Source organism: Dicentrarchus labrax, unplaced genomic scaffold (genome assembly GCF_905237075.1).
Source record: "Dicentrarchus labrax unplaced genomic scaffold, dlabrax2021, whole genome shotgun sequence".
Taxonomy (NCBI): Eukaryota; Metazoa; Chordata; class Actinopteri; family Moronidae; genus Dicentrarchus; species Dicentrarchus labrax.
Window position 1 is genome coordinate 33336268 of NW_026136721.1, and position 23536 is coordinate 33359803.

The following is a 23536-nucleotide window of genomic DNA, read 5'->3' on the forward strand; positions in this document are numbered from 1 at the left end:
ACACCATCAAAGTAACAAACAAATGAATTATTACCATCTCTTAAGAGCTTATGGTGGTACTTTATTCTATTAATTTTATAGGGACAAGGTATCAAACTAGATACTTTAGCTTTAGGAGAGATGCTGTTGTTGTTTATGTGTCAAAATGAGAGAAGAGCTTTAGGGTTCCATTCAGATAGCAGTGGATGAATGGGGAATTTTTTATTGGTTCCCTGATATGCCAAGATTATACTGAAAAAACATAAACCATAATCATTGTGGGAGTTGGTGTAGAAATTGAGGCAGCAGTATTGGTTTATCTAACCTCTGCATCGACTTTGCAGTCACTTTATGAAATTTCCGAGCATTCCTGAGTTCTTCTAATTTCATCTAGTTGAAAATATTCAATCATTTTAATAGTATTTACTTTGTGGATGGAAAGAGGATCAAATAAAGAGTCATCAGAAAAAGAAGATAAATATTATACATACTGGAGTTGTGGGTGTTGATCCATGTGGCACTTTTATCATAAAGTCTGATAATGCTAATGCATAGAGCTAATAATGCTCTAATGAGCGGAAATTCAGAAATCTGAACACAAAATGTATGATATTTATATCACTGATGAAAGATTACTTAGTGATTTGCTTAATTATTTGATCACCTCTCATCTTCATTCCCTCCTCTCTCCTGCAGAGTTTGTGCTTCCGTGTCCAGAAGATGATGGAGGTGTACAAGCCAGACTGGTGTGAAACAAGAGAGGAGTGGTCCATTTACCTGTTCTCCCCTCAGAACAAGTGAGTGAGCTTCGGTTAATAACAATAATAATAATAAATAATTTATAACAAAGAGCACGTTCCTTGGAGTTTCACTGTTGTAGTTTTTCGGCTTTGGGAAATATGTTACAAAAGCTGGGTTAGAGAATATCTTCCCACTGGGGGAACACAAAAGCAAAAGATGCACACTCATGGTATAGTTTTCAATAATGAAAGAGTCAATTGTTTCTCTTAGTATTCTCTTTTGACTCGGGATTTCTCCCAGTATTATTTCATCAACCGTCTCCGTCTCATGTAGTGTGGCATTTCCAAAAATATCCCTAAAAGGCAGAGCAACTGAGGTGGGATCCCTCTCCCAGGAAAACAGGCAATTAATGTTGCATGTACCGAATAGACTATAATAATACTATATGAACAATCAGGATGACAAAATCATAGATAGGTTTAAACATATATGAAGCATATGGATCCGGGAGGACGTCAAGCAACTTCAGGGAACTGATTTGAAGAAAAAATGTGCAACAAATCTCTGGATGTGTCAGTTCTTGTGACAATTGCAGCTGCAGCAAAGTATTTCTACCAAGCGGCACTAATGCGCAGAGAAACCAAGTGTGGAAAGAGTCGACAAGCCAATAGCCCTGAAAATAAATGTTAGCAAACGTTACCAGCTCTGTCCTTGTAATGTAGAAGAACAGGGAGCTGCATAGTCGCACCATTTGTCTGTTCGCACAGAGAAAACTGCTGTCTTCTGGTTTCACAAATGGCTTGTTAAAGTGATGTCGCTGTGTGCTTCCTCCAAAGGATTTTTACATTTCTTTCTTGCTCTAGACAGTGTTATTGACTGCGGGCTCCAAGTTGTGTGTTTGTCTGTTATTATGATTTCTTCCAGTCTTCAACGCATTGCTGGTATGAACGCCCCTGAAAGCAACATGAAAGAAAAATCACTCAGTCATCTAGTCGCTCACTCACCCGATTCCCTGTGTGCTGATAGCCACTTAAGGGAAGCCAGGCCCCAGGGCTGTGTTTTGGCATGCTGGCAGGTGCCATCTGTCAAGCAAGGGCTGTGTGTGTTGGCGGTGTGTGTACTAGCATTAGGCCATATCTCTGGTGTTGTGTTTGTGGATGACATTGCATATGTGCATGTGGGAGCGTGCGAGCATATGTGACTTGTTTATGCCTCAGTGTACTATATATGCCTGTGTGTGTGTGTGAGTGTGAGCATATGAGTATTTGCTCTAACAAGTGTACCTAAGCAGAATTAAAGTGAAGGAAGCAGACAAACAAACAAAAGGAGTCGCAAGCCAACAACAGAAGTTGTGTCTCAGGCGAGATAAGTGCCTACGCCAGCATTGCCGCTGGTCATGATCGATATCAGGGGACAGGGTTGCCAGATTTGAATCGATAGATAAAGGGACAGAGTTGCCAGGTTTAGAGGAAAAGCAGTCAGATTAGCACATTGATTTCCTCACCCAGAGAGCAGGTGCAGCAGCAGGTATATTCTGTTCCCTCTATAGCTGGCAGATGAGCTGAGATGGTTGAGGGCTTCTCTCAGGAGTTGCTTACCACCTTCACTGGCTCTGACAACAACACTAAAGTCTATTCAGAGAGTGTCACAGAATGCAAACAGTATGTTAATGCCTGGTGAGACATTTTCCACTCAGTTTGAGTGGAGTGAATGATGTTTCATTTGAATAATTGTTAGAGGCCAGGAGAACCAAATATATTCAATATTTCTCAAAAAAGTTTAGAAAAAGTCACAAAAATGATATAAATGTACTAGAACAATGCTTTTTTCCATAAAATGAAACTACAAGTTAACCACAGCTTGTAAACAGAAACTACAATGGCTACCAATATGTTGATGTTAGTGGCCACTGGAGACAAAACTAAAAAGATCACAGTCTCTTTTGTGAAGCACGGCTTTCAACACATGAATTACTGCAGAACATAAGACCTTTGTGTTTCTGGGTATCGTAAAGAAACCGTTTTCTTGAAGGAAGAGGTGGGAACAGCTCTTTTAATGCATTTACACATGAATGCATCCTTGTGGACAATTCGTGAACAAATCTTTGATTCTCCTCAAAACTTTCCCTCTATCCATCTCTGTTTCTCTCTCTCGTCAGGTTTAGACTGCTCTGCCAGTCCATTATTGCCCATAAGCTGTTTGACTACGTGGTCCTGGCCTTCATCTTTCTCAACTGCATCACAGTGGCTCTGGAGAGGCCGAAGATACTGCAAGGAAGCCTGGTAAGGACTGTGTTTCTCCAAAAGACTTCATCATTCTGTATAAGCTTACCATGGTCATTAGCTGTGTTGGGCACACGGTGCTGTTGGCTAAATTTGAAATACTGTGTTAATAATTAATACTTTACCACACACTAAAATTACTTTACTGATTTGCAGTATAAAACTTAAAGTCTGCATCTCTGGGGTAAGACTTCCATATAAGGTGGTCCATCTGTGTTATATTAAATATTGATTTTATAGAAATGTTGGACTGATACATAACTTTATGTACAAATACAGTTATATGAACATATGATGAGTTGTTTTTTTCTAGTTTTTGTTTTGGACTTTGTACAGCTTAAGTATTTTAGCATCAAACTGCCTCTTTTGAGTACATTTATTTTACAGCAGATTTTTTGTTCTATTTCTTGTAAACAATCTGTTGCTCATTTTGAATTAATAATAATAACAATTCTGCAAATGATTTTTAAACCAGCAAATTACTTAAAATGAATCCACTTCAAAATGCCACTTTGCCTTCCTTGTCCCAAGCTCTCACTAGAATCTGGCATCAAGCCACTTTCCTGCAATCAAGCAGCACCAAAACATTGAATGCAAGGCACTTTTCAAAGGAAGTGATCTGAAGCGTTCAAATGAAAGCTCTTTGAGATTTGGCATTTAATTTGGCAATAAGATGTAATTTTAATTTAATAGCAAAAACACTGACAAATTAAGTCAGTGAACTGTTTCAAGTCTACGCAGCAGCGGAGCAGAAATGACTGCAATTCTCATATCTTTGAAGAGTAAAGCCAAGCTGTGGTTCTGCCACTTCTCTCTTAATTCTTCTTGTCCTCCTTTAAACTCTTTCTCTTTCATTTATCTCGTGTTTCGTCCTCTGTCCTTTTGTTACAGGAAAGGGTGTTCCTCACAATTTCCAACTACATCTTTACTGCCATCTTTGTTACGGAGATGACTGTCAAGGTAAAAACATCCTCTCCTTTCTTCTGTTGCGCTCTTCTTTCTTCAGTCTTCTTTCTTCAGCTTTCATTACATACCGTACGGTTTCTTCTTTACCCTCCTGTGTTGACCTTGGATGTCATCTCTCCTCTGCCTCTCATCTTAATTTCCCTACTGGTATTGTCTCCTTTTTAAAACTCTCATCTTTCTCCTGTACATTTTTTATCCTCTCTTCCTTTCCTGTCTTTTCTTTTATCCTCTTATATCTTCACCTCCTCTTCTTGCTCCCTTCCACTTCTTTCCTCTCCTTGTTTCCTATTTCTTTCTTCCCCTCTTCTTCTTTATTATCTCTTGTCTCCTTTCACCTCCTACTACTATTCTCTCTTCCCATCCCTATTTACTCCCTCCCTCTCCTCCTCACCCCTCCTTATTTCTTGACAACTCTGCAACTTGCAGTTTAATCAGTTGCACATGTCCCATTAGCGATGGGCAGCTAGATAATGCAGTTAATTAGAAGGCTATCTCTCTTCAGCTGGCCTTTAGCTACTCCTGGACTTCCCATCGATAAACACACACACACACACACACACACACACACACACACACACACACACACACATACACATTCACATACTCTTTTTAATCCACTAATCTGCGGTCCTGAAGACAGAGCATCATCCATTATTAAGGACCTTGTGTCTCCAGGCGTTTTCCGCATTGGTAGAAACCCTATAGTGATTTATTTATGTCCAGGGATAATGAAGATTTATAGCACAATGATATGTAGATCAGATCAGCACAGTGGTGCTGCAGAGTTCACATGTGCACATATATGCATCCGGTCCACTGAACTTCGCTGTGTTTGTCATCCATTCTCTTCTGTCTCTTCCTGTACCTCTTAGCATCTTTATTTACTTCCATTCCTTCGATCAGTCTTCCGATCTCTCACATTTTCATTCGCTTTATCTTCTCTGTACCGCTCATTTGATTAATTTCATATTCATCTGTCTCTTATCGTTCTCTCTGCTCTTTTGTCCCTCCATTTGTAATTTAATCAGTCGAGCTCCATTGTTATCTGTGCCTTGCTTCATTTGCACACTGAAATGTGGACCCAGCACACTCCTGCTGTTCATTTTTCTTATCTCAAATAGTATGTCAGCTGCTGTACTGTAGCACGAACTTCCACTCACTGTGAATCAAAGGTTTGACCGTTGCAGTTACTCAGTAATGAAGTATTTCTCCTGTCATTGAACGGTCACTAAATCAGAGGAATCTTCCACTTGTATTTGTACATGAGCTTTGTCTTAGCCAGTTATATGTATCATCAAAAACCCACTACACACACATACTCATTTGTCTGTATATACTTGTGACTGTGTTTATTGTCTAACTCATAACATAGGTATTGACTTTACCAAGTGGCTAAACAGACCTCATTTAGCAATAATGTCCTCAGTGAGAAACCCAATAACATTTATCTTCATATCAAGTCATGACAAGTTTGTTTGTATAGCCCAACTTCTCATATAATGTTCCAGTGAGCTTATAGGCCCACACATTAATGGTTTCATAACCAACCACACTTCCAAACATATCTTACCCAAACCCAAAGAAAATGCTACAGTGGTACACACATAGAGCTGCCCAGTAAAGCCATGGATGTCTTTGGACAATATTTGTCAACAGTAGCTGTTCGGTAAGTGTTCACTGTCTTCCACTTTTCTTCCCTAAATCTCCCCTTTGAAGCTGAGACCTGGCTGTCATCATACCTAATATCAGCTCTGCTGTAAAAGCTCTAGTCCTTGCGTAAACTGTACAAAGAGCAGTTTGCCAGCATGTCTTTTGTTGCCCATGAACCTACATTTTATTTTACAGCAATGCATTTTACAAGTTGCCCCGTTAAGTTTAAACCAGTGGTTAGAAACATCTCTATGTCCATAATAAAGCACTTTTCTGAATGGCCAGGTAGCCGCCAACATTAATGGCTGCATTAACGACTACAGCCATATCACTGAGAGCTCTCTGAGGAAACTGAAGCAGTCTGTGCCTTTGAGGTTGCGGACTTTAAATTTTGGATCACTCTCCCTTTGCACATAGGATCTGAGGAGTTTGTACTTGCCCTTATGTATTTATTTTTATTTTTATGTCCTCATTTTGAGTCAATTTTTGATGTTTCCTCAGAAAGGGATGCAATCCAAAAAAACTTTACTGGCTTGTTTCATTATTTATTTACACACTGACTTCATTAATTACTTTCTTGCATACTGACTTAATTCCTTACTGTCTTTCTTACTTACTTAATTACTTGTGTACTTACCTATTTGCTTAGATGTTTATTTAGTTACTTAATTACTTACCTATTCACTTACTCATTAATATTTCTGTTCTAATACTCAAGTCAAACTGTCAGCCATTCAGCAGTGTTTTAGCTTCATAATAAGGCTTTCATGAAGATCGTGGCAGTGCATTCACCTCTCTAGCTGCTTTCCCCCTCTAACAATTTCAACAAAATTTTAAACATATTCATTGTCTTGTCTTTTGACACAGGAAATATCAGATAAATACCCTATAATTTATTCAATTTCTCACTGAATAAATGGCAAATTATTTTCATTGTGTGATCTGTTAACTAAAAAGCTGCACACATTCACATGTGAGCTGTGTGCTTGGGAACATTTCCAAGTGGGAACAAACTAATTGCCCCTTATATATAATAGTGTGGTTATACAATGTCAGAAGTTTTCTTTGAACAAAACAGCAATGAATTAATTAATGGATGATGAGCTGAGGCTATGATCTCCTGCAGTGCTTTTTGTTTCTTGATATTTGTGTCTATGCAGGACCAATACAACGTGATATTGTTCTCATTGCCCCCCGCCCCCCTGTTAGTTGCTCCTAATCTGCTATTCCAGGTTGGTCAGTCTGAGCTCGCTCTGAGGAACACTAATTAAACAGAGTTTCCTCTCTGAGACACACTCCTTAACAGAGGTGCCCTGTTCTCATTTCCTGTGCACACACACACACAAACACACACACACACACACACACACACACATACAAATAAACTCGTCATGAGCAGTAGTGATCAGTATAAACAGTGTTACCTGCACACAGTGAGTCTGACCTTGAACATCAGTCTCTAATTAGAAATAGGGAGGGGATGGTAAATCTTTCCACTCTCTCCTATCCATCTCTCTCTCACACACACACACACAGAGGCACACACCTATACACACACAAACTTGTATACAGTTGACTCTTTCTCGTCACACAGCGTCTACTACTTGCTAAACTGATTGTTATAAAATGTAAGCCGGCCTGACAGACTGTGTTGCATACTAGCAGTGTAGCAGCCATTTTTTTTCACTACTTTCTGTGATTTAATTTAATTTTAAAATCCCAGTATGCAACTTTTTTTGTCATACTGTACAACTCTGTCAGCTCTAGCTTTTCCCATTTGAGTTGGTCCATTTCCTAGTTCCTTGGCTAGTCATTCACTTCAGGGGCTGTAATGACAGAGAAATTAGCTTGAGGCTGAGACGAAATCCAAAACTTGAAAATACTGAAACAGCTTCAAAATATGTGTTGCTGGGTCTTCAACAGAAAAATATGTTTCCATGAAAGCATAATTTATTTATTTAAAACTGCTTAATAACACTTACTGGTGAGCTTATAGTGACAGAGGATGAAAGAAATGCAGTGAAAATGGAGTTTGAGATCTCCCTTTTTCAGCTTTAAGAAGCATTACTGAGCAACTTTTTGAGGCATGTCCAGACTTAAGACATGAGCACAATGAATGCCATTTACTAAAGTGCATTCCAAAAGCTTCACAGCTAGTGTTAGCTGTTAAGAACTCTTCCATTAAAACTTTCCACTTTTGACTGAGAAAGTTTAAAATGAATGACTCATGTTCTTCACTTTTATTTTTGCTGCAAAGGTTTGTGTTTATACTGCAGGAAGCTGAAAAAGATGTGTATTCTCAGCAAATTTGCTCTGATTAAAGCTTAAAATATAATAATTAACATTTTTCTCATCTCATTTTCTGGGTAATTAATGTGCACCACCTAAGAAATACAAACACATTGTGTTTTGTAATGAGCAGGTTTATGAATTAATAACATTAAATATAATAATTAAACAAAGTGGGAATGTTAATTACTATTGACTCAGGCAAAAAAGGCATGACACAAACACACTTAATACTTACCAGGTGGCCAAAATAGTTTGACCATACTTTTTATTCAAAGACACCATCGTATAGAACATATTGGCCAAATGTTCACTTCCAACTTGTGTAACAGTACACAGAAGTCATGGTTTGGTTCATACCCCTGGCTTAGGAGTCACGGTTTGGTGCAAGTTCAGATGGGAAAGGATATGTTTCTGTTCATTTATTTTATAGTGCACACATCAAGACAAACAAATTCCTCTTGCTCGGAACTAAGGTAGCATTTTGCCCATAGACAACTTTGGTATACTGTTTGTATTATGAGAATTAGGACCTTTTAACAGTGCAAGTTCTGTATTGCACTGTATTAAGCAGTAAGCTTAACATGTTCTATGTCCTTATCCTATTCACAACTCTCTTTTTTTTGTTACTGACTGGCAACCCAAATTGTTCCCAAACAACTGATTTAAAGGACCCAGACGGATCCTCCAGTCCCGGCTTTTCATTTGTCCTCACCATAGCACGACTCACAGGCCAATCAGTTTTTTGTGCTAACCTCAGCACATGTTGCTAACAGCATATGGCTTAAAGATTGCCTGTGGCTGTCTGCACCGGACTGTGACGGGTCAGCGTGAACACATAAACCATTACAGCCCTATACTAACAATGTATCTGTATCTGTAACTGTATATTTTTTTATAATTATGTTCAGGCTTTCACAGAACAGATCTTGCTTTCAAGCAAAGTTATGTTGTTGCCAAAAGATAAATACACATGGGGCTCATGCCCCTAGTCTCTGGTGCCAAAGTCCTGCTCTGTGTACACCCACCATCCATGCTGACAATCTCACTATAACTTAGCTTTCTCTTCATGCACGTTGCCATGTCTGCAATATGTTTTCTTCAAAACCCATTTGACAAAACAAATGTATTGCATCTAAATGTAATTTCTAGGAGACAGGGTTGGCTAAACTAAGCTAATTCTCAGCTATCCCAATCTGGCAACCATATATGGGCCAGAGCCAAAAACTGGCCTTCTGGTGCCAGCCACAGCCCAGGGTGGCCAAAACTCAGCCATAGTTAGCCGCTCTGGGCTTCCTCAAAAATGTTGTTTTGAACTGAGGTCAGGTTTTCAAAAACAAATAACGGTACTGTTGAAATATGGGATGGAAAAGTATAAAGAGTGTAGTGGTCTTTGTGATTTTACAAAATTCCATCTTAAACATCAGATTGCAAAAATAACGCTGAAGTAGAATAATAGCCGTATTTTCTGCAATGTGATATTGCAAATGGAGGTTGAATGTAATTTAAATTGGAATTTAATGTGACATACTCACAATGTCAGCCAAAGGACAGCTGGTAGTGTGCGAGGAGAAGAGCAGGCTTTGATGATAGCACTGGCATCAACCTGCGATAGATTTCCCATGAATCATGTTTTATCATGGCGATATTTGATCTGCTTAATGGAGGCCCCACAGCGTTCCAATAGTCCCGAAGGGGCTTTAGTATAGTCGGCTGCTATTAATAACAAAGCAGACATATTATAACTTGCTATTCAGCCTGTCAAAACATGACAAAAGACCTGCTGTATACGATATGACAGTGACTCGCTGCTGTGCAGATCTCCCCAGGACAGATGAAACATTTTCTTACAGTGAGAGTTTTGGACCATGTTAGCCTTTCAAAACAAGGTGGAAAGATTTTATGTTCCTAAAAAGAGCCGTATGGAATTCTGCAAACTGACTACTTCAGTTAGTTTTCTGATACATGGGTGTCTCTTTCTTTCATCATCCTTCTCTTTCTGCATCTGGCTCTCTTCCACTTTGTCTTTGCCATTTCTTTATTTCTCTTCTTTTTCTGTCTTTGACACCCTTCGCTGCCCAGCCTCTATATTATTTCTATAGAGTTAGGATGCCCTGACAACAGTTGGCATGGCAGTGTCTGTTATCATGCCTCCACCGCTGCCGCCGCCGCCGCCGCTGCTGCTGCTGCTGCTGCTGCTGCCGTCACTCACTTCTGAGTTACTGTGGTGACAGTCATGGTGTTTGTTCAGAGGTGGGATTTGTTGTTTAGGGTTTACAGCAGACAATACAGTAGCAGAGTTGTATACAAATATTTCTAGATGACAAAGAAAGAGTAAATTTTGACGGAAGCCTCGGAAGAAAACCTACACAAGAGACAGTCACACTGTCTATATATAGCCTGAACTAGCTACTTTTATTGTGTTGTCGTTGTGTATCTGGAGCAAACAAGTAAAACAAGATATAAAAAAGTTTATTGACACATCTATAGTTATTTTTACAAAGTGGGTACGTATTGTTGCTGTTAGTGGTTCATCCATTAATTATAAGGTTGGCGGTTTGATCCCCGGCTCCCAATGCTGTGTCATCAGTGTGCGAATGTGTGTGAATGGGTGAATGTGGCATCTTGTGTAAAGCGCTCTGAGTGTATAAGTACAATCTATTTACCATTTACCATTCCAATGGTGACCCACTGACCCACAAGTGCCAAGGGCATCAAAATGTCTTTTGAAACCACTCCTCCAGCATAATTCACTTCTCTGCTGGAGGGATTTCAGAAGTCCCAAAGGATGTTTTCATACAGTTTCACGTTTCCAGTCACCACTGGAATCTTTTGTAACTGGTGTGATTGTAAGCTGACTACAGCTCATGAAGGAGCATGCTACAAAACCTTCAGTGCCTTTCAAGCCTACGGAAGGTGACAATTTGATACTCAAAAGATACATTTCCAGGGGCTTATTTTGTAGTAGTGTGCCATCATTGTGCTTGTGCTGCATTCCCAAACAGAAACAGCATCACTTAACACACCTTTCCCAGAATTTTCTTTTGTTCCACATATTTCTCTGGTGGCATTTTCTGCCAAACAAGGCAGACAAACCCGCTGCACCTTTGAAAGTTCTGTTTCGACATGACATCCACACCAAGTTGTTATTCCCATGAAGGCACCTGGCAGGTGTCAAACGATGTTGAAACATCTGCCATGCAGCTTTTCCACCAACCTCACCAACTCTTTGATTTCCAAACTTTCTATGTTTCTCTTTGAGCCTCTTCTGCGTTTGTCCTCCGCCTATCATTCCTCCCACTGATAGCTGTCTCACTGTTTTCACAAAATTGTTGAGATTCCCCACCTCACCCATTTTCTTTCCAGAATATTCTCCTGCTCCTCCTCCCTTTCTGGTTCAGTCCCCATTAGGGCTCGTCTAGTGAGCGAGACCTCCCATCCAGCTGTAGCTTGAAGGTGACAGACTATAAATCTCAGACAAAACCAAAATATGTGCAGCTGCAATGTTTGCAGCTGCAACACTCACCTTCTCAATATGTTGTCATGTGTGGCCCGACAGCTTAGGAGTTCAGAGTGTGTGTGATTTAAGAGGATTTTGGGCAGACTGCTGAAGTGGCACAGTGCAACATCAGCAGTCCAAAGTCCTTTAAACAGAGTAAAGCTTTTCCTTGAATTATTCTTAATTTAATCATAGACATTTCCCTCAGTTACAGCACAGTCAGCAAAATTCAGTGTCTACGTAAAAGCCGGTCAACTGCACAAACAAATCCACAGCACTTTGATTTTGCTGTGGATTCATCATTCAAAGACCACGATGCATAATTTGGATGTGCTCGTAGATCGCTCAGAGTGGATTTTCCCTCTGCTGCCAGAAAATGTAGTAGACTCGCTCCCCTTTAATCGCCTTTCCTATCCCCTCCTTTCTTGATTCCCTTTATTCCTCTCCTCCTCTGTTATATCCTCTTCCTTTTGAACATTCACTTTCTCATTGTGGTTTAGGAGCTGTTGCTTGTCTGTCTTCTCCTCCTTTCTTCCTTTTTTCTCCTTGGAAATTTAACTGTTTTGGATTTAACACCTCAATTTTCCTCTCTTCTCCTCCAAAAGCTGACATGAAATAAAATAACTATTTGAGAAGCTACATAAGACATCTGAATATCAAAGACTGTGTGTGTGCGCGTGCATCTGGCACCTGTTGCATTACCTGTGTGAGACTCTCTATCTCTGTCCCTTCATCTCTCCAGGTGGTGTCCATGGGTCTGTACCTGGGGGAGAAAGCCTATCTAAGGAGCAGCTGGAACATTCTCGATGGTTTCCTCGTATTTGTGTCTCTGATTGACATAGTGGTGTCAATGGCGGGTGGGGCTAAGATCCTGGGGGTTCTCCGTGTTCTCAGGTTGCTCAGGACGCTACGCCCCCTCAGGTTAGGAGGACTAACTGCCGTGTTTTCTGTTGTTTGGGAATTATGCTTCTTTGCTTTAGATTTATTTGAGAAGATCAATACCACTTGGTTAAATGTGGTACTACTTTGTAGTAGCAAATATACATATGTTTTGTCAAATTCAATCTGTCCGCTAATTTGAATGTAATGCTAGTTCTCTATGCATATCTCATATGGTTTAAGGCTGTGCTCACCAACGTGTTTGGCTCAAAACAAATGTCAACTTGCCACCCCAAGACTGGTTACATACAGTATGTTCATGAATTGTGAAAAATCAAACTAAAGAGTCAGTTTTTATTTTCAGATTGTTTGATTGGAATAACTTGAAACATCTTAAAGAAGTATCCATTCATTCACAAGACAAAAAACAAAGATTAGAAAAATGTATTCAAAAATAATGTAATTTTGTGAAGCAGATTTTTCCCTGCTTTTCTGTCTGATTAACTTCAGATTCATCTTGTGACCAACCCCCACTTCTTTAAGATGTGCTTTTATCCATTCAATGTCTTACATTACCTGACAGAGTAGTTAAAAAAAATAGTTGAGATGATAGCAGCTGGTGAACTAGGGTACAGGAGCTCAAATTACATTCATATACGGTCATTTTAGGTCTGAATGAATTCAGTCTGTGCAGTATGTCATTTTCACAAATGCACCATACCACATTATTTCTCTTGTACAGGTTCTCTTTTTTTAAACTATTACAAATCTGTTGGTGCTGCATTGGTATATGTACTTTACATACAGTATAGTGTCTATGCATCAAAGTGAACTTCACAGTTGCCCTTTTTTATTCTTACTTTTGATGATAATAACTCATATTTCAGTTGTATAAAATCAGGTCTAAAAGTTTAGATTTCTTCACTTTTTAAACTTTGACTTCTGTGAAACTACCATGTCCTTCTCTGCACTATTTCTCTATGCCATTTTCTTTATCTATAATTCTCTCTATTACTTGCTCTCCCTCGCTGTCTCCCTGTATCTCTCTCTTGGTCCTCCAGGGTGATCAGCAGGGCTCCGGGGCTGAAGCTGGTAGTCGAGACCCTCATCACATCCCTCAAGCCCATCGGCAACATCGTACTTATCTGCTGTGCCTTCTTCATTATCTTTGGCATTCTTGGTGTTCAGGTAAACACCATCAAATATGGATTTATAGGTTCTCCACCTTTGTCTTTGTTATCTCACAAGCCTTTAACAATTTATGAAGACTCTCTGCAAGATTTAATTGGAATTACTTTGAGTTATGGGACTCAAGAACACAGATAGAGATAGTCCAAAATCTCAAACCTTTTCAGTAAAATTCCAACAACAAAGATTCTCAAGACACAGTACATAAACAACGAAATATATACTATATATAAATATATATATATATATATATATATATATATATACTATTAGTAGATCACATTGTATCTACACAAAAACAAAGCAAAAAACTATTTCAATCCCCTGTCAATAAGTCACTGTATTGTCAGAAATGGCTGATAAAACAACAATAGGTTTTCTAAAACTGTCAGTATTAACAATGTCTACACAACGGGCTATATCATTAGTATTTTATATTTGTATCCTATTTGCAGGCAAGTTCAATGTATACCCTGCTTGCTTTTCCCATTTTTATTAAATCAGTGCAATCTTGAATTTTCTTTTGCATGTAGTTGTCAATCCCATCCTGATCTTCCCCACATCGTTTCAGGTTATTATCCTCTCTGCATCTTCCGTTGTGCATTATTTTACTCACTCCCCTCTTTGATGTTTTCAATATTATTGAGAATTAAAAACATCTTCTCTCCCGAGGGAAAGCCACACTGTTGATATCAAGTGCTTTTGGAGTCTTCAGTTAGGCTACATCCACACATTTACAGATGCTACTTATGAAATTACTTCAAAAGCTGCGTGAAAGAAGTGGTTACGCACAACTGTTGTCATGACTTCATTAAAATGTGTCTTTCCATGCCTCTGCCTATCATGTCCCTCTCCGTGTGTGTTTTCCTTCCCAGCTTTTCAAAGGAAAGTTCTTCTACTGTGTGGGTTTCGATGTGAAGAACATCACTAACAAGTCCGACTGTCTGGCTGCCAGCTATCGATGGGTTCACCACAAATACAACTTTGACAACCTTGGACAGGTAAAAGAGAGAAATAATACATTGTTTTGAACATACTAATTCTGAATGTAAACAGAAACCATGGTGCACATACTCATAAACATGATAATGATGATAAGGACACTATGGGACAGAATTTCTCCTATACTATGGAGTGAAAGGGAATAACTAAAAGTGGAAAGTAAACTACACATAAGCTATTACTAAATGACTATCTATATTTAGAGAGGATAGGAATATTAATATCGGAACAGGCACTGTTGAATTAGGTCCTACTATAGAACACTAAAAACAAAAAGATGTGTCACAGCTGACATTAGTAATTATTTATTTGAATGTAGATACAGATATATATCACATAATAATCACACTATATGAATACTCAACTACACAGTTTAAGTGGTTTCGGGTATATGTGTATGAAATGTGTATTTGCGAATTGTTACTATCTTATCATGTCTTCAGTCATATTTTATGGTAAGCACTTTATCACACAAATAATAATCAGTAGCATCAACCAGTTTAGACCTAAATGAAGTTTTGTGGGTTTGTGTATGTTTTGTTTGTGTGTCTCCTTCAGGCTCTAATGTCCCTGTTTGTGCTCGCCTCAAAAGACGGCTGGGTTAACATCATGTACCATGGACTGGATGCAGTGGGGATCGACCAGCAGGTAATAACAGACACGCACTGAAGGCATATACAGCATTGGTACACTTTATTTATTTACCATCTAGCCATCCATTTTCCAGACAAAAGTAGCTCACATGCCAACATCTTCCTGCTCTTTCCGGGGAATCCCACACGTTCTTATGCCAGATGGGATATGATATCCATCCTTCTGTTCACCCCAGGATCTTCACCAAGTTGGATGTGCCCACAACTCCTCCAAAGGGAGGCATCCTGGAGGCATCCCCATCAGATTACCAGTAATCCTCAACTAGCTTCAAGAATATCCACTCTTCACCTTATTCTTAGAGTTGAGATAAAACAGGGACAAAGATTTTAGATGGGGGACTTTTACTGAACTTTATCCCCTTTAAGCTGTCACTATACTCCATCAGAACTGCTTGTTAATCGCGAACCCCATCCACCCACACATTGCCTATGTCAAACTTTCCAACAATCCGATATACACACCCACTTCACGCAGTGATTGGTCTGCTATGCAGAGGTGAAAAATGAGCCTGGGTTTGAACGTCTTTCTCTAGCTCTCTTTTTTCATCTTTAACACAACTATTGATGTCACTGTTTATGTGAACAGAGTGCAAAGCTATAAATCCCTTCCTTCTCAAAGTGTGCAATGTTATCTCATATCTCGTAACAATATTGTGAAATATGGTAACATTTAAATCACCTCTCTATGAGGGCAGCTTTATTGATTTGAAACATCATATTTAATTTTCAATGTGGTCCGACAACAATGTACAAACTAGTTCTGATTGAGCATAACCCATACTCCCATATTACTTCTATGTATACTATTAACTATCAAATACCAGTAAAGTGAGCCCAAACACCCTGCAAAGATCGACAGGCAAATTGAGAGCTTGGTTAAAGACTCAGCATCCTCAATTGCAGATGCGGCAGATACAACCTGCCTGTTCAAATCATGTTCCATCATACCACCAAACATAAAGTATTTAGAGGCTGAAAACAGATCCACCCTGCCCAGATTAGAAAAACTGGAGTCACCTCGTTGGACAAGGATTGAGAATAAAACTGGCAGGTAAATGCCTTGTGGTCAGCCTTTGAACCATTCATCTCAGCTAGTCTCAGTCCAAACTGCCTCTGTGTCAGCTCAATATCACCAAGAACATTAATTCTGGCATTGCCAGTTGAGCAACAGGTGAAACTGAAAGGCCTCAGTGGACTGAAATCTTCTCAATTTTCATGCATCGCACTTGAAACACCAATTTACCCAACATTAAGAGTGGTTTCAGTGATTCTCAGGTTGTAAAATACAGTCCTGTCTGCATAATTCACTGCTTCAGAGCAGTTCAGAATTTCAGTAAACTTAACTTTACCCCCACAAGTCACGCACACATTCAATCACTTCACGTCAAAGTCTGATGACACGATGCAAATTAGTCTTCTGTAGTGTCTACAAAGTGAACCGATTCCCTTTAGAATTGGTTTTATTTGAAAATCTATTAAGAAGTCTATTAAAGAGAGGCCATCATTCTGGATGATTCAGTTTACCTGCCTCGGGGAGAAACCTCCCTGCAGTCCAACATGGCTCTGAATGACTAATCCCATTTGCACTCCACCCCGTGCTTTCAACACTCAACGCTCCTCCAAATTGAAAATCTGACTCTCATCTCCGGTTTTACTGCACTTGAACTTGATTTTTGTTTTGTAATGACTACATGCAGTAACTACCTCGACATCCAATCATCCCCATCTTTTCTTCACATTGTCTCCCTTCCCTGCCTTATTCTGTTCCCCTGTCACTTTTTTTACTAGTGGCAACTCCAGGATTTTTTAACTGTGCTGGCTGTGGAGTGTCTTGGTTAATTGGAAGACTACGAGAGGCTTATTTTAATATTTCAGATGTGTCTGGACAAAAATAGATGAGTTGCCCTCACTCTATGCTTATTACATTTATAACATGATAAACTAACCCAGAGCAATAACTGATATTGAAACAGCACCTTGTACTTATTGTATTTTCTCATTAGTCCTATGTATGCATTATTGTATATAGTATATAGTATTGCTAATACTATAAAGTATTTCTGAAAAAGATGTGAGTCTACAAAATTTAAGAATTTAAATGTATATCCTGCACTCAACTGTATAAATAGCTCCATCCGGTGCAGGGTCGCAGGGGGCTGGAGCCAATCACAGCTCATATTGTGTAGATCCTGGACAGGTCACCAGTCTTTTACAGGGCTAACATATAATCAGACCAACATTCACACTCACAGTAACCACGGACAATTACCTATCTTCAATTCACCAAATCAGTATATCTTTGGACTGAGGGATGAAATTGAAGCAGGCATGGGAGGGGCACGCAAACTCCAGTCTGGGTGGTGGATTTTAATCAAGGGGCATCTTACAGTGAGGCCCCAGTGCTCACCACCGAGCCACTATACCATCCTGGATTAGTGTTACAGTACAATGTAAAAACATATAAAGCAAGCAAACCTGTGGAATTAAGCCTCGTCACTCCATCCATCTTCACTGTGACGGCTGTGGCTCAGAGGTAGAGCGGGTCGTCCACTAATTGGAAGGTTGACGGTTCGCTGCACGTCGAGGTGTCCTTGAGCAAGACACTGAACCCCAAATTGCTCCTGATGCTGTCCGTTGTGGTGAGCAGTCAGCACCTTGCATGGCATCAGTGTATTAATGTGTGTGAGTGTGGCACGTAGTGTACAGTGCATTGAGTGGTTTAAAGACTAGAAAGGTGCTGTGTAAGTAGTCCATTTACCGTTTACTTTTTCCTGAAAGACTTGCACCTCCCTTTCATCTTCCTCACTTCCCTTCAGATACTCTACCCAACTTCTTTTGCCAGTAGTTCCTTAATTCATCTCTTTTAATCTGTTCTTCTCTCCTTCCTCATGGCTTTATTCTCCCAACTCTTCCTTCCCAGCCGGTGACCAACAACAACCCATGGATGCTGCTCTACTTCATATCCTTCCTCCTGATCGTCAGCTTCTTCGTCCTCAACATGTTCGTGGGCGTAGTGGTGGAGAACTTCCACAAGTGCCGCCAGCACCAGGAGGTGGAGGAGGCCAGGAGACGAGAGGAGAAACGGCAGCGTCGCATGGAGAAGAAGAGGAGAAGTAAGACCCAAGAAGAAGGGAAAAAGGCAGTAAGGAGGGGGAGGAGAATAATGTTTGGGGAAAATGAGGAGGGATAATGGTAGAGGGTTGTTGAAAAATGACAAAAGGAATGCAAAGTTGTGAGAGGAGGAAGGAAAGAGGTGGTGAAAAGGAGAATAGATGGAAAGAGTCAAGGGAAATGAGAATAGATGGGAGGGAGAAGGACAGATAGACACATAAACCACAAGAGAGCAAGACTGAGTGGAGGGAGAAATGAATGAATAACGGGAGTCCTTTTGGAAAAAAGGTATAGCCTCAGTGGAGGAATAGAGGGGTCATTAAATCCAGAGAGGAAAAGTAGAGAACAGTAATATATTAAATATACAAAAATACCACAGAAAAGTGTTAATTTCTCTCTTAAACGTTTGCTCACCACTTCAGAATAAAATGTATTCTAGCAAGATAGTTAATATGTAAACTAATAATGAGTAATACGTCACTCAAAGCTTTGGAAAGACTTTCCTACTGTAGGTACAATCCAAATGGCATATGCCCAAGACTCACACGAATGAGTCACTATTTCAACTCATTTTAAACTACTTAACCTCTCATATTTTTTTAACTTTTTCTCCTCCTATTATCTCACAGTTTTATCTCCCTCTCTGCCTTTTCTTCATTTGCTCTGCCCCTCGTTTTCTCCCTTTTTGGCCAACATAAATCATTCTGTCTGTGCTGTGCTTTGCTTTCTGCACACTCTTATCATTTTTAAAAACCAAATATCTGTATCTCTCTCTTGTCCATTTCTCATTTTTCTTTGGTCTTTTCCCTCTTGTCCTTCGTTTCCCCTCTCCTGGATTAATTGTTCCTACATTATTCCTGTCTTCTTTTTCTTCTCCTTTTTCCTTGATTCTGCGCTTTCATTTCCCCATTCATCTCCTCCAATCCCTTTCCCCTCAACATTTAAACTTCCTCACTGATCCAAATCCTTTCTTGCCTTGTTTTTCCACTTACTTTGTCTCTCTTACGTCTTGACTTTTTCTCTCTCCAGAGGCCCAGAAGCTGCCCTACTATGCGTCATACGGTCCAGCCCGTCTGGCTATCCACACTCTGTGTACCAGCCACTACCTGGACCTAGTCATCACCTTTATCATCTGTATCAATGTCATCACCATGTCTCTGGAGCACTACAGTCAGCCACAGGTACTTCTTGATGCTGATGGAGGGATGCTTGGGGTGTGGGTGTTGGAATGAGACAGACACAGCAGACTTGTTTAAGGGCTTCTGAGTGGGTGGTGATGGGCCATCTGGGCAGAGTTTTTTTTAAAAGTGGGCACTCCCAGAGGCAGGCTGCCAACCTGCTGCTCTGAATCAGCAGCAAAAAAAGCCAACAACCAAAACATTTATCCACGTGCTGGAATATAAGCAATCTGGCAGATTGGGGTATTAGTTATGTAAAATGTTTCTCAGTGGCTGGGATGATCTTGCAAAAAATTAAGTTTGAGTTAAACCGAAAAAAAAGGAAAATACAGGCCTTTAGTTTGACAGTGTTAACCCATATCGCTATATCCTGATTCTGATATTTCATTGTCCTCTTGGGAAAATGTATGTGTCTTATAGGCTTTGCATGAGCCCATGTCTCAGCAGGAACTGTGCCACCAGATAAGATATGATGAATCAAAAAGTAAGACATCCTGGATCACTAATATCCAGATCAATGACAGTAACTTATTCGAGCTATAGGCAACTAAAGGTAGTCCTGCTGAATAACACAATTGTCTCCAAACATTGAATTAGAATAATCAATAACTTTTTTCACATATAATTGTTATTTCACTTGCAGGAGGAAATGTAAATGTTTAAGGAAAAAAGCATACCATAAATAAGCCAATTTAAAGGCAAAGGAGACATTTTTTAAATGATTATTCATTTTAAGATGATACTGTAATGCACTACTTGTTTCTCCTCCATTTGCTCATGGATGCTAAATGTGACTTGTTTTGTCTGGAGGCTGCTGGGTCTCAGCATTGACCTGTGCTGAAGGAATATTAGCATCTTATGTGGCTGGCTGCACAGAGACAACCTACACAGCTCATTATTTTCAGTTAACTTTTCCTTTTCAGTTTGTTTACCCCAGCTTTTACCAACACTGACACTCCAAGGCAACATCTATTTGAGCTGCCAATGATGTCTAAAGCTACCACCCACAACTGCCAGGCTACAGTCAAAGACATACATGTTCTGTAGCTATATAACACTGGACTGAAGCCCAATGACATCAGTAAGATAACTATAAAAAGCTATTATGAAGGGTAGCACTGTTGCTGGAAGCTTAAAATGGCTGTTTAAATGTTTATCTATAGCTCTAAAAACTATAATTCTTTAACTTCAGACACTGAGGATTATGAGAAAGTCAACCAATAAGGGTTTTTTTTTGTTGCCTTTAAACTACATTTCTCTTTTCCCCACAGTCTTATGATAAATCCATAAAACAAACCCTCAAATAAATGAAGCACAAACTTTTGTAAATGCTTAATTTGCAGTATACCTTGTTTAGCCAAGTCGTGATTGGCTAAGTTAAAAGAAAAGTTTAAAATGTAGGGAATTTATGCTTATTTGCTTTTCTTGTTGAGAATGTGATTAAAATATCAATGCCACTTACACGTCTGTTTGCTAACTATGAAGCTACAGCCAGCAGTCAGTTAGCTTAGCCTAGCATAATGACTGGAAGCAGCTAGCCTGGCTATGTCCAAAGGTTGCTCCCAAATACTGACTGACCAGCACCTCTAAAGCGCACTAATGATCTCCTTTGTTGAATTTGTACAAGAACCAAAATGTACAAGGACAAGTTGTCAATGCTAAAGCTATGCGAAGCTAATAAGCTGTTGGCAGAAGCGTCATATTCACCAAACATTCCCCAAAACGTCAAACTAGCTAAATGCAGCTTGACTGAGACATTCGCAGACTATGTGGAAACTCTTCAGTTGGATACACGTTCTTTACAGATGTGTTAAAATATCTGACTAGCTAAAGATTAAAAGCTTTGTTTATGATCAGATTATAGACTAATAGACTGATAATGTGAATGGATACCATCATTTGTAGGACAATGTGGTTTATGATAAATAAATATTCTGGGTCATTTGGGTCTTACCTATATACAGTAAATAGACTTACTGACTTGAATTGACTACTATATACTGTTATTGCTCAGATTTTGCATAAAATACATACATACATACATACATACATAGCATATATTTATGGTCTTCCTTAATTGGGCTCCAGTGCTTGTGATAATAAGGTTTGATATGTGCATTGAACATTCTACACTTTTGATTCAATTTCTGTCTGACTCATTCATACCAGTGTGGTAGAAAGAAAAAATGTTCTCTGTTCCTCCCAAGAGTCTGACATAATTTAGATGTCTGTCTAAATTAAGCTCTCTTCTATTAAAAGAGATTCATTGGCGAGATACTTTTCTCACATTGACAGAACAGATTCACTGAACAACAACTCTCATCTCTACTTGTATGTTATATTCTCTCTTCCTCTCTCAACTCCACAATTACATTATTATTTTATTGACATTAAAAGTTAAACAACAAATCAGTTTACAAGATCTTACAGTGGACAAATACAAGGTTATGCTATAAACTGAGGTGGAAAAAAGTATAATTCACTGGTTTATTATAGTCAAGATCAGAGATGGAGACAGGAAATTAACTGTCTATTACTCCTGGTATCTTTTTTCTAACCTCGGTCCCCTCTTTCCCTCTATCTCAGTCTCTGGAGACTACGCTGAAGTACTGCAACTACTTCTTCACCTCCACCTTTGTGATTGAGGCCTCTCTGAAGCTGGTGGCCTTTGGCTTTAGACGTTTCTTCAAGGACAGGTACAAGGGGGGCACTCCCAGCTGCACTGGCGAGTGTTGGGGTTGTTACTCAAAAAAAGTAATACATTACACATTACTTGTTAAAATTCAAGCATTACTTTAGATAATTACTCCCTGTAGAAACTAGTATTTTGTTACATTACTTCTGCATTACTCCACAGCATCACTTGAGATGCATTGTCACGTACTCAAACAAAACACACTCAAGTCGCTCTCTCACAAAACTATGGCTTCATAGTAGACTGGTCCAGTTTATTCAATGTATTTATTGCTGAAATATTTACTATGTCTGTATACCATGACAATTCCTACACATTTACCATACCACTTGATAGGTGTATATTCCAGATTCTATATTACAGTAGGAGTGTATACATTTTCCTAATTGGGCAGTTTCTCAGTATGTCGGAGCCATTTAGTTAACTTGGTATATTTATTCTTCATGAGGCAACTTTACAAATTGGAGCTCCAAATAGCAGCGGGGGGTAGCCTCAGACCCTCAGACCCAGGCACCCTGCACTGTGACATGAGAATGTGGGAGAACTGACAGAAAAGACAAGACGGATTCAAGTTGCAGAAACATTATTGCTGTGTGGAATTTGCCCACAGGTGCTTACAGACGAAAGGGGTTTTTTTGCAGTGAAGATGGAGGTACATTTTGTACTGCATTCAAGTTTCAGGGAAGTGGTTGGGGCAGGACTCTAATACTGGAGACCAGAGTTGTATTGCAAGAGTGGATATTGTAGGAAAACAAATGAAATGCATTGCCAGTAAACATTTTGCAGATGCATTCGGCATCAGCATTTTGTGAGTTTCTTCATCAAATTGACAGAAAATGTAATCTGGAAAATTATCTCCTTTTAAAATGTATTTGTTTTCCGGGTTGGTTCCTTAGATGCCTATATTGATTATTAAATAGATATGTTTATGAAAGCAGATGGATCTCTTATAACACCCATGTTGGTTTGAAGTATGAAAGTAAATGATGACACCAGCATTTGGACAAATATACAATGTCCTCTCTGCATGCATTCCTAAACAAAATGATGACGTTACACATCACATAATGTTGAACTACTGTTTTTTTTAAATTACTCAATAGCAGTGGGTTTACTGTGTTTTAGACTACGAAAATGACTCACACTGAGTCTGTGCAGGTGCAAAAACTCTTTTTTAATTTTAATAAATTTCAATATATACACCCAGCACCTTAATAATCCAGCGAGGGGGTCCTCTCTCTCCCATCTGCACAGGCTTGTGGAGCAGCTGCGATGGTGTTGGTGAATATTATTTGAGATACACTACTATGTAGATTTTATTATTGCTGCTTCCGATCCATTTTTAGAACTGTGGCTGCGTTAGAGGAAATCGCTGTTGGTTATTTCTGTACCCCCTTTTTTGCAAAATGATTTCTTCTGAGCTA

General features: G+C 39.3%; 1 protein-coding gene across 3 annotated transcripts in view; it reads left to right on the forward strand.

Moving 5' to 3' along the window:
- LOC127355058 (voltage-dependent T-type calcium channel subunit alpha-1I-like) overlaps positions 1-23536 on the forward strand; it is a 219049-nt gene that overhangs the window by 160107 nt on the left and 35406 nt on the right. For all 3 annotated transcript variants that reach the window (XM_051385530.1, XM_051385529.1, XM_051385528.1), the window contains 10 exons: positions 676-776; positions 2879-3002; positions 3894-3962; positions 12149-12327; positions 13347-13473; positions 14349-14474; positions 15034-15123; positions 18049-18241; positions 19269-19420; positions 22004-22113. In XM_051385530.1, coding sequence (XP_051241490.1) covers positions 676-776; positions 2879-3002; positions 3894-3962; positions 12149-12327; positions 13347-13473; positions 14349-14474; positions 15034-15123; positions 18049-18241; positions 19269-19420; positions 22004-22113 — 1271 coding nt within the window. The remainder of the gene's footprint in view (positions 1-675; positions 777-2878; positions 3003-3893; positions 3963-12148; positions 12328-13346; positions 13474-14348; positions 14475-15033; positions 15124-18048; positions 18242-19268; positions 19421-22003; positions 22114-23536) is intronic.